This window comes from Lissotriton vulgaris, chromosome 3_1 (genome assembly GCF_964263255.1).
Source record: "Lissotriton vulgaris chromosome 3_1, aLisVul1.2, whole genome shotgun sequence".
In the NCBI taxonomy this organism is placed as follows: Eukaryota; Metazoa; Chordata; class Amphibia; order Caudata; family Salamandridae; genus Lissotriton; species Lissotriton vulgaris.
The window spans coordinates 539,111,845-539,124,366 of record NC_141689.1 but is presented as its reverse complement, the minus strand read 5'-3'; the positions used below and the strand labels follow the sequence as shown (position 1 = coordinate 539,124,366).

Sequence of the window (12,522 nt, the reverse complement as noted above, 5' to 3'; positions counted from 1 at the left end):
ATACTTGTCCTGGATGCTCAAATGGGCAAAGCCTGTTTCCTAGTTTCATCTCCAGTTTGATGGTGTCTTGGCTGTGTATGTGCTGTAAGCTACTTCAGATGGTGAGCTTCTCAGCTTGGATCATCAGGGCCCAAAATAACCCATCATATCCCTCCTACCCAAATTGACTACCATTGGTATCACTAGCCTTGAAGTTGGTGGGAGTTGACAAGGGGAGCCTGTGGAGATCTATGTGGGTGGGTGTGATGTGATGGTATGACTTTGGGCCTTCGATGATGCATGATGTGGCATGTAGGACGTCCTTAAATGGGGTAAGCGTAGAATCTGGGAAGCCGAGGAGCAGGGCATTGTCGTCATCCACATGCAAGAGTGCATGGTCTTGAACAGTAGTTCTGAAGTCACTTTCTGGGAAGAATGATTTCACTTTAGTTAAGAAAGCTCAGACCAGGTTGTTTTGGTTTGCTTAATGACAAGTTCCTTGTTGGTGAGGTTGGTGTCAAAAGGGAATCAGAGTGACTTTCTTTGAAAGTTGGGCTGTAAATCAGACCGGTTCCGTGTTAGTGGGCAAAGCCTGTACTAACTGTTGCTTGTTGTTTGCATAAGAGGAATAACATTTTGGTGGTGTTACATTTTGGCTAGGTAATGTACATCCAAATCTAGATGAGATGCAGGCAGTACTTGAAGTAAAGGTTGTTTACAGCAGAGGAGATGTGCATGTGCAGCTTCAGGTTATCTGCATATTGATAAAACAAATTGCTGTTATTGATGAGTAGAGTTCCAACTGGTTTCATATAGAGGTTGGCGTTTATGGGGCAACATGGATCATTCAGGGACTCTGGTTTTGTTGGGGAGCTTATGGGATCTTGAGGTGCCACAGTGACTGAACTAGTGTTGGTTAGAGAAAATTGTCAGTGACTTCCATTCAGGGACATCTTAAGGATTTTGGGGAACGGTTTCGAATTTATGATCTTATTTCAGCTCTTTCATGCCCTCTTTGGCTGAGTCACTGACCATGCACAGACACACTCGTACACATTCTAAATGTGTTTACATGTAATATGAAGGGATAGTGATGCGGGCTTTCAATATTGTAACACAGCTGCTGCTTGCTAATATTATTGCAAATTATCTCTGTGACATTCTCCCATTTCTCATATGTGAGGTCCTGATTTGATCTAAAAGAAACTATTTTATGGCTGTTGCATGAAACATTATCACAACATTTCTCTACAAAATGTCTGTAATAGACACACATATCACCCACATTGAAAACAATCTGTTTAAGAATCATCAGGGCAAAAGCTGCGGAACAGAGCTGGGCTCCCTGAAGGCTGGGGCCCTAGGCTAGAGCCCACTTTGCCCATGCCTTAAAACATCCCTGATCCCATTTGAGATTGTAGAATGTGGATGAGATGTTTTGAAAGCAACTGATAGGTCCAGCAGTATCAGGACGCAGGTTTCGTATTCATCTGAGTTAAGGAAATTGTTGTCCATGATTTGTAAAGTAGTTGTTTCAATGCTGCACAACCCGGTCCTTGGATGCTTGATTCCGGTCGAGGAAAGACATGGCTTGGTAGTTCGGGCTGGACTGTTCCCATGAGGCACAAGGTCAAGGCTGATTTGCATATAGCGAGTGTCTGACCTAGGGTGGTGTGGAGTGCAAAAAAACGATGGATTTAGGCCCAGATCTTTGTACTGGGGTGAATGTAAGACATTGTTCTGCATTCTGTCCATCAACTGTGTTTTTTGCAATTTTCACCCTGAGTGGGCTGGGTATGCTCAGACGTGAGTCCCAGGCTCTCCACATCACTGGAGTCAAGCTATCCAGGCTGAAGAAGGCTGATAGCCAGAAACCAGTCCTTGGATGCTTGATTCCGGTCTAGGAAAGACATGGCTTGGTAGTTCGGGCTGGACTGTTCCCATGAGGCACAGGGTCAAGGCTGATTTGCATATAGCCAGTGTCTGACCTAGGGTGGTGTGGAATGCAAAAAAACGATGGATTTAGGCCCAGATCTTTGTACTGGGGTGAATGTAAGACATTGTTCTGCATTCTGTCCATCAACTGTGTTTTTTCATGATAATCTGAAGCTGGATTTGTAGCCATGCATGAGATAGTTGGCCTTGCCGTGATTTAGAGTTGTACATTGACTGCTTTTTACATAATCTTGCCGATGAAGGATTGGTGAATGAAGGAGCAGCAGTAGGTAAGATCATCAAGGTCTAGTGTGGGTTTCTTCAGGAGAGGGAGGATCTGATCTATCCTCAGAGCTTCTGGGAAGACTCCTTGATTTAAAGAGGCATTGATGATTTTAAGTAATTAATGGGGCTTGTCCTGCAACAGCTTTTTTGAATTAGGATAAGACATCATCTTTCTAGACTGTGGCTTTCAGAGTTTCAGTATGTTGTTGAGGTCCGCAAATGACAGAGGTTTGAAGGATGACCGTGTGGAATGAAGTAGAGAAGGTGGGATTGTAGTAGGAAAAGTAGGCATGTTGCTCTCAGTGAAAAAGTTGTTTCGTCTAGGACTTGGTATTTTAATTGAAGTTTGGGTGTTCATATGATTCTTTAGTAATCAGTTGAAGTCGTTTAGATGGGAATTAATGCTGGATTTTGCTGTTGAAGTGTTATGGTGAAAGATGGATTTGTGCTTCAGGTTAATAGAGAACTTTTTCAAGGATCTGAGAGCTTATTCTCTATTGGGTTGACTTAACAGTGTTCGTAGGACTCTGAGCAGAGTGATGGGGATGGCAGAGGGGTCAGTTTAATCCAGAGGTATGAGTGGTTTGCATTGGATGGTTGGTAATGTCGAGAAGATGAAGCTGAGCATTTGACTGTTGGAGTTTATTGGATGGTTGGCGTGCTGGCCCATGTTGGTTGGGTTGATCCAGAATAACTTTTTTGTTAATGCTTGGAGGTTAAAGTTGCCGAGGAGCGTGGTATGGGTGGGTCACATGGATGCAATGTTAAGGAGGTCTTAGATTTCATCTTTAAATCCCTTCCTCTGATCAAGACGCCTTTAGATACAGTGGAGTGGGCTGCAGAGAGTAGTAATTGGTACGTTAGAAGCAACATAGAGTTTCATTATTGTGACCCTCAACAAAAACCTACGACTTATCCCAGGTTGGTGTTTCTTGTAAGCTGCATACAGATTCGACTGACTTAACAATTATGCATATTATGTCTGTTTTCATAATCTGCTTGGATATACTAGAAGGCCTTTAATAGCTTTCACCAAGCAACCGTGTACACGGGAAAAACAGGTGAACTATTATTCTTTTTTACTGTTCTGGCCGTACATCTTCCCACCTTTAGAACATGTCTAGTACAAGTATAACAAGCATTGGCATAGCCAATAGGTCTCGCCTCTTGGACCTTATAAGTGTTTAGTGATTCAGCAGAATACCCTTGGTGCAACATCAACAACTGTTGCATCACTAATCATGTATAAGGTCCCAAAGGCGAGACCTATTGGCTATGCCAATGCTTGTTTTTGTTATGCTTTAGCTTGGCAAGGGTATGTCTTATCTAGGGAGCAACTAAGAGAAAAATATAATAGTAGAAATAAGAAGTTGTTTTCTAAGTTAACCATCATTCCACAAATTTGTTTAAATACCGACCAGGTTATTGATATATGACAGCAAGATTGTGGTGCCTGAAAATTCAGAGTGCTGCCAATCAAAACGCGTCATTGGGGCATGTTCTGTGTCATATGTCACGCCCTTGTGATTAAAACCCAAGAAATTGATGTCTGAGATAATTTTGAAAAATATGTTTGATGATGTTTTGAACAGGGAGAGTGATGCTTTCCCATTTAATATCATGATTTTACTGTTTTGCTAAAGCAATATCCTTAACTGTAACAAACATATAAAAGGGAACAATTTCTACTCATCCAGTGACTCTGAATCTGGGGACGATGAACCAAAGAGGTTTCATGTCGAAATCAAACCGGTTACAGATAACAATGGATATTCGCACACAATGCAGTCATTAGATGAACTAAAACTATCAGTAGGCAACATCACTATCGCTCCATATGTAACTGTAAGTTTCTTTTATTGTTCAAAAAGTAGTAGGATGTTGACAGACCGTGTTCGTATTGCATTGCACATATTTTTAAATGTTTAATTTCTTAACCAGTCCATCATTAAATAAGAAAAGCAAAGTCCTTCATTACATCTTTATCAAACTATTGTACAACTTAATGATGTGGACAAAGGAATCTCTGACCCTGAAACGTTTATATTTTCTAGTAAGAATTTGTATATCCATACTTTCTGTTTAAGCCTTGATTTAACAGTGGAAATCGTCAGAAAGTGAAGGACAACTGTTCCAGATCGAAGTGTCCTGCTCTCAAGGATGTTCCCACTATAGATAATCTTTCTACTTCAGGTCTTCTTGCAAGTACAAGTAAAGAAAGAAGCATAAGAATGTGCAATGGGACTCTTCCATGTCCTGCCGATCTCATTCTGAGAAGCCAAGTGGACTCAAAGGTGCCACTTGACCTTGGCCTCCCGATTTCCCCAACTTGTCCCAATGTGACCTTAGTTTCCAGGGTTGTCGACAATGTTGCAGCAGGGCAAAGCTTTTAAAGAGGCCATGTTGTTTATCTTGGGAATCCTACTGGTACTGCCTGGTACGCTTTTGGGTCCCTCAGATCTGAGGGGCTCTCCAGTTGAGTTACCGCTAGCAGATCAATCCTTGATGTCCCCCAACTCCGCATAGGGATCCATCCCATCTCTATGGCAGAAGCCTGTCCTGGATTACCCTCCAGCACCAAAACCTACACCCGTCCCTTCTGCGTCAAAGCAACTCCCGATGTGAGAGTAAGAACTTGTTATTTTATTGAACACAGAACAGAACCCAACACACCCTTGACTGTAGTTGCCTATACCACCAATTTTGCCTCCATCGATACAGCCTCCTTCAGGCTTGAGTAGAACTAACATTACCTCAGAACAAATATTCTCTTCCTAACTTCTTTGACTCAGATTCAGACTATAGCCAACATGACCATGATGATTATCAAGATAATGACTAAACCTATGGTGATGAACATTTCTATATGAGTCTACAGGAAGTCAGTGGGCTGGATACTTCCCCTAACACTGAGTTGAATTCCACTTCTGGTCCCCCTAATGATGAAGCAACCTCCTTTGCAGTGGTTGTCCGCTGTGCAGTGTAAGTTATTCATCTCCAATTATTTTTTGTGTAACTTAAATCAAATATGTTCACTGAATCCTTACAGACTTCCTCTGAACCACTCTTCCTCTGAAACACTAACTGATATGTTCTCTGGTGCCTCGTCAAAAACCCTGTTCCTACCTGCTGGTAAATGGGCAAGTGGCCAGACAATTTAGACTAACATTGGGAGATTCAGCCTTTCTGTTGCAACACCTTATGCCAGAAGGTTCATGCCTAGTCCTGGCGTCCACCAGCAGACGTAATCATTTCCACTACAACGCCAGTTAAGAAGTCCAAATATATGGAGGGTTTTGGAAAACAGATGCTCTTTCGCCAGTCTGGACTTAAGATCAGTCAATGCCTGCTGCCTCCTAGAATATTACACACATGCATTGTGGGACATGGTTAGTGATAACTTGCCGATAGTCCCAGAAAATACACAGCCAACCTGGTACAAATTATACAGGATAGGCAGGATGTGGCGAAGTATGTCATTAGATCAGTATTGAACACTACCGACTGCTTGGGCAAAGTATTTGGTACCAGCATGGTGTTTAGGCATCACACCTAGATGTAATCCACAAGGTGACGTCCAAGCATCTAAGATGGCTATGCCATTTGACAAGACTTGTCTTTTTGGTGATAAAGCAGACTTGGCACTAGAGTGCTACAAGGAAAGCAAGGCGTTGGCCCACTGTCTTGGTCTTTCTTCACCCATGTAGCAGTATCCTTATTTGTAAAAGTTCTCTTATTTTGAGGCTTCCAAAGGGTTTTTCAATAAAAGCAACATCAAGGACTACGACAACAACAGAACCCTCCCACTCCCCCAATCCTTTTGGTTTCTGGATCGGGATGAAGCTGACAGTGCTTAAGTCCTTATGGACAGCACATTAATCTGCCCCTCCACCCCAGTCACAAAATTGCATTAACTACTCCCCTTGGAAAGTGGCCAGCGACTGCTCCTGATTGTCCGACAAGGATACCAATACGCCTTATCATTCTTGGCCGATCTTCTACATATACCTCCCATTACAGACCATATTTTGGGGGACCATTTGTCTATCCTCCAGAAAGACATTGTAGCTATTTTTGCCAAAGGACGCATAGAGAGGGTCCTAGCACCAGAAATAGGTGGTATTCCCATTATTTCTGGTGCAGAAGAAGGGCAGAGTCCTTTGTCCTTTTTAGATCTTTATCCTCTCAAACTAATTCTCAAGGAGGACAAGTTCAAGATGCTTACAGTAGCCCAAGTTCTATATTCCCTGGGCCCAGGTGGCTGGGTGGTAGCAATGGATTCGCAGGACGATTATTTCCACATCCCTGTCCTGCAGCCCCAGAGCCATTAGCTACTGTTGAAGATGGGCTACAAGCATTTTCAGTTTTCCGTGCTTCTCTTCATCCTCACCAGCACCCCATAGGTGTTCATGAAAACTATGGCAGTTGGAGCACATCTCTGCATTCTTGGAGGTTGGGAATACCAGTTTTCCCATACCTCAACGACTGGCTGCCGAAAGAGGGCTCGTAACAGTCAGTGGTAAATCACCTCCATGGAGTGGCAAACCTCATATCTTTGGAGTTCTTGATCAACCTTTCAAAGTCACACCTGACTCCTTCTTAGGGGCTTCTGTTCATCTTACTTGTTCTTGATATGCTGCTTTTTTGTGCCTTTCCACTGGATTAACAAGTCCAGGATATGCAGGTTATAATCCTGATATTTGAGCCTCTATACTGGGCCTTGGTGAGAAAGGCTCGGAGGCTTCTTGGCCTTCTCGTCACCTCCATCCTCCCCAGTGGATTCTGAAGTCTCAGTGCGTTCAGCACCAAGGTAACCTTGTCTGATTCCATCCAGGTTTTGAAGGAGACTGCGAAAGACCTGCAATGGTGGCTGCTCAACCGCATTCGGAGCGGTGACGGCCCCTTTCCATTCACCAACCAGAGTTGACTGATAAATTGTTGCTGGGTAGGGGAGGGTAGGATATCTGGGAGAGGTGGACATCAGAGGATTCTGGCCTCCAGGGCAGACCTGCCTCCACAACAATCTGTCGGTTTTTGCAGGAAATTCACTTGGCACTATAGGCATTCCTCCTGTCCATCAAGGGAAGGCTGGTTAATATTCTCACAGACAACATTCCACCATGCAATCCTGCAACAACAAAGTGGAGTGGGGTCCTGGATCTTGTATGAGGCGGCTCTATGCCTTTGGAACAGGCTTAGACGCCATGGGTACTCCCTCGTAACCAGCTACCTGGTAGGATCTTTGAATGCCAGCTCAGACAAACTTAGCCAGCATTCACCATTGGATCATGAATGGCTGAAATACTCAGAGCAGTTGTCAGTAATGGCCGTAATATGTGCTCTCCCTGATTTATACATTGGAACATGAATGGAATTTACTCTCATAGGTGGCACAGGGCGTCTTCCAACAATAGGAGGAAACCTGGCTCTATCGTTTCGCCACTGCCAAGCACGCAGTGTCCAAGCTTTTGCACTTTGGAGTTCTTAAGGAGACTCACTTGAAGACTATTTCTGCTTAGAGATGAGCTCAGGACTCTAGTATGACTTCCTGCCTCTACCATTCCTACCCAAAGATCTGAAGGAGATCAGGAACGACCAGGTTAAAGTCATCTTAGTGGCTCTGGAATGGCCCAAGAGAGTGTGTAACCCAGAACTTCAGTACTATCACAAACAAGAGGGACTGGGGTTTGGTAGGTCCAGCATACAGGCCCCTAGTAAATGTGGCAAATACAAAGGTATGCAGTTCCTAAGGTACTTGGAAGGGTAGGGGGAAGGTGGAAAAGAAGAAAGGGGATGGGGTGCCAGGTGTTCAATAGCTAGAATGTGGACTGCGAAAGGAGTAGCTCCCATAAGGAGCACGGGCCCTCACACACCCCAGAGGGTGTCATGCTTCATCATACGGTAGCTCCTCATTGGGCCGGCGCTGCAATGCCCAATGGGCTCCACAGACGTGCTCTTTGCCGGAGGTCTTCTCTGGTTACCGACGTGAAGTTAGAGTGGTGTGGGGGCCATATGTGTATAGAGTGGTGTATGTGTATAACGTTTGACAGTCGGTTGTTTTTAAAAGTAGCAGAGGAATCCAGTGAATAAAATTGGTGTTGGAAATCCTTTAGCTATTTTTACTTGCACTTTTGTGCCCTATTTCTACTTTATACACATAAGCCCCCATACCACTCTCTAGCTTCATGTCGGCAACCAGAGCTGACCTCCGGCAAAGAGCCCCCCTGTCACATTTTAAAACTACTAATTGTATGAATGGACATAGCTATTTGAATGTACTCATAATACTATCTTGCATGCATTGCATTATGGGCAGGGTGGATTGACTATATCTTCTGCAAGTTGCAGTATCATATGTGACCAAAAGAGGTCCCCTTTTGGCCACATATGGTACTGAACCCTGCAACATGGCTAGATAAAAAAACATTGCCATTTATAATGCCAATAACCACAACTTTGTAGACATGCAGTGCTGGTGCCTTGCTCACTAGGGACCTCTAGGAGTAGCTTGCGCTACTGCACCTAGACATACAGTGCTGGTTGCTTGCTCACTAGGGACCTCTAGGAGAAGCTCGCGGTACTGCACCTAGACATGCAGTGCTGGTGCTTTGCTCACTAGGGACCTCGAGGAGCAGCTTGCGGTACTGCACCAAGACATGAAGTGCTGGTGCTTTGCTCACTAGGGACATCTAGGAACAGCTTACGTACTGCACCTAGACATGCAGTGCTGGTGCCTTGCTCAATAGGGACCTCTAGGAGCAGTTTGCAGTACTGCACTGAGACATGCAATGCTGGTTCTGGCTCACTACGCAAGCATTTGCAATGCACTAGGTCTCACATTACTGAAAGTTTGAGCTATTGGCGTTGCATTATCTATTGCTTTGCAAATGCTTGTTTCAGTTCAGCAGTCTGTTGGAGGCCGAGTGTGGACAGAAGGACTCTAACAGGGTCTTTAGTGGGCAACATTTTATGTAAAGTGCTTGAAATCTTTCCTATAATATGCCTTCTGCATGTTGCACAGAATCTTGTAGTTAATTCTGCTTAGTGAGTGGCAGTGGAGGGGTTTCAGCACAGATGGTTGTTTGCTGGGTTTTTCAGATTTAAAGAAAAGCTTTGCTCCTCTATTTTGTATCATCAGGTTTTTAGCACTCTTCTTCATAGTTGTGCCTTAATATATGGTATCTCAGTAGCCCAATCATTGGATGATTAAGGCTTTGACTAGGTTGGACCAGTGGCCTCCCTGAAGGGTGAGGGGCTACCATGAGAAGCTTTAGCTAGTAGTTTGATGCTGAATATGTGGTCTTCTGCTCTTTCCAATGGATAGAACCCTCATGCTGGAACCATTAGGTTTAGGCAGGGCCCGATTAAACCCTGTGGAGGCCCCTAGGCAGTCAAATTTCGGGTCCCCCCAGGCAAATTATCTCCTAATACCCAACGTACAGTATTGTTTTACAAACTAACAGCTGCCAAACTGCTATGTGAATCTGATGTCTCTGGTTTATGTACTTTAAGTTGTTAATGGGTACATTACATTAATAAAGTATGTTTTATAGATTCTTTAATGTAAAATGTTCATTTCTTTGAGTGATTCATTTTTTCCCATTCTTTTGGACACAATACTTAAAGCTTGATTTTCTTTTAAGATCAAATCAACATTATTTTGATCCGTTGTTGCTGGCCCCTAAAAGGAGTGGGACCCATAGACCGGTGTCTACTTTGCCTATTTGGTAATCCGTCACTGGGCATAGGAAGCTCTCCTTCATCCCAAAATATGTTCAGACAGGTTGTTATCTTTGCTTGATTCTACACTGCTCTACAATGCAGATTTAGCTGGTTGTTCTCAATATAGCTATTTTTATCCCATAAATTGTAACGAAAGTTGGTCTTTGTGCTATTCTGCGACCTTAATCACAACTCAGATGTAAGCAATGTACATTAGCCAGGAAATACAGCATCATGGTAGTATCAAATATCCCACCTTTTAAAGCTGGAAATGTCTGTGCCCCTTCTGGCTTGTTGACTCTGGTCCATAAGGAAGTATTTGATTCATTTGTGTGCCAGACTAGAGATGTCCCTCCAGTTGTCCAATCATGATAGCGATATTGTGTGACTCGGTCCAATGTACTCTGTAAGTAGGCCTTACAGGATTAGAACTTCTCATTGCTTTTTGGGTAATTCTCTTTAACTTATTGTGGTCAATTCTGTTCCTTGCCATATCTTATGCTGGATTGTCGATCCTGGAATACGTCATTGGTCTTGATGAACTTTAGAATTTGGTTGTTTACCACTGTTTCTGTTATCATATGTGGGAAAGCGATATTTGACATTGGCAGCACATAAGGTGGTTCCAAGGAGTCCTGGATTTTCAATAACTTGAGTAGCTGGGCACAAGTTTAGGATTTTTTGTGAAGTACTAAAGAAGTGTTATGAAACGAGTTTTCATCCTTGTAGCTTCATACAGCTGAACTGGTAGACTAGATGCTTGGATCTCATTGGCTGTGTTTAGCAATTTGTAAATGTTCATCAGTGTAAAGAATGACAATTGGCATACTGGGAGACGGCAGCAGCATTACTGCCGAAATCAGCACGCAACAGGGCTTAAAACAAGGCTGCGTCCTGGCCCCAAGCTTATTCAATCTTTACATGGCGGACATCGTCAAACATATGCAGGTAGGGGAATGACATCCACCGAATTTGGCAAATACCCCAATTCCTTCTCTGCAATATGCTGACAATATTGTTGTGTTGAGCCAAAGCCCAATAGGGCTCCAAAGAATGATTAACAACCTTATAACTTACCTGGAGCACTAAAGTTTGGAATTAAAGTGGTCCGCTTAGTAGACCCGAAAAAACCAACATTCAAATGGTACGCAAACAGAACCCAGATAAAGGAGGAAGCCTCAGGTCTAAAATTGGGGCGAGGCCCAACCAACAAAGAACACAAAATAGACCTAAAGGCGAAAATGCACTCCTTGATCTATGCATACCGGTTACTATAGAAAAATTGGAGTTGTCCAAACTATACACATCTGTTAAATGTGATGAAATCGCAGACCTAACCCACCTTGTCAACGCCGTCTCCTCATCGTGCTTCAACACCCTACGCATGCTCCACAAGATCTTCCGCTGGATCCCGACCGAAACCAGGAAGACGGTCACCCAGGCACTCATCACCAACCGACTGGACTACGGAAACTCCCTCTACGCCGGAACCACAGCCAAGCTACAGAGGAAACTCCAACGCATCCAGAATGCCTCCGCCCGACTCATCCTGAACATCCCCCGTCGTAGCCACATCTCCGGCCACCTGAGGGACCTGCACTGGCTCCCCATCAACAAGAGGATCACGTTCAGACTCCTCACCCACGCACACAAGTCTCTCCACGACCTGGGCCCCAAGTACCTCAACGACCGACTGACCTTCTACACGCCCACCCGCCAGCTACGATCCACCAGTCTCGCCGCCGTACCACGCATCCGAAGAGCCACCGCCGGAAGCAGATCCTTCTCCTACCTGGCGGCCAAGACATGGAACTCCCTCCCCATCCACCTCCGACTGACCCAGGACCATCTCGCCTTCAGGAAACAACTCAAGACCTGGCTGTTCGAACAGTAGCGGACCCCCTCCCCCAAGCGCCTTGAGACCCTCCCGGGTGTGTAGCGCGCTATACAAGTGTCTTGATTGATTGATTGATTGATTGGTCACCTGGTGTGGCAAAGAGGCGGGGTTGTTAAATAACCTACAAACAAAGGTATACAAAGCGGCTTTAAACCTCCCAAAATCAGCCTCACCAGCACAGGTTCGTCTAGAATTTGGCCTGCTGAACCAGAAGTTTCGCAGTATGGGCACTTTGGCAAAACTTTGCCATAAAATACGTCTGTCAGAGGAAGGCTCGCTGGACAGAGTGTGTTGGAAAGAAATTGAAAACCATCAGAAACAGCCCACGCTAGGCAGTTGGAGAGATTTCTTGACTCAATCCTTGAGGGTTTTAGGAATCCAATCGTCATAGGATTCTATCCCAGATAGAACCAGCTTTGACAAAACAACAAATAATGCTGTCAAATGGAAATCCTTCCTGGAAGATAAATCAATAATCTCGAAGGGACGACACGGGTGGACAGTGATAAATTCATACTCCGGAATAAAGCCACAGCCTTATTTAGAAAGTCACTTTAATGTGACACTAAAACAGAGATATTTAGAACATCGGCTGGGCTTACAGCTTTCAAAGGACTTGTTACCATCCTGGGAAGGTAATTATACGGACCCTCATTGTCGCCTATGCAGTTACAAAAATGAAACATTACCCCACCTGCTATTTG

General features: G+C 44.2%; 1 protein-coding gene across 2 annotated transcripts in view; it reads left to right on the top strand.

Annotated features, from left to right (window-relative positions):
- The window catches only part of FCHO2 (FCH and mu domain containing endocytic adaptor 2), a 1,161,485-nt gene that overhangs the window by 616,997 nt on the left and 531,966 nt on the right, over positions 1–12,522 (top strand). For both annotated transcript variants that reach the window (XM_086960798.1, XM_086960797.1), the window contains exon 13: positions 3,866–4,044. In XM_086960798.1, the coding sequence (XP_086816924.1) occupies positions 3,866–4,044 (179 nt within the window). The remainder of the gene's footprint in view (positions 1–3,865; positions 4,045–12,522) is intronic.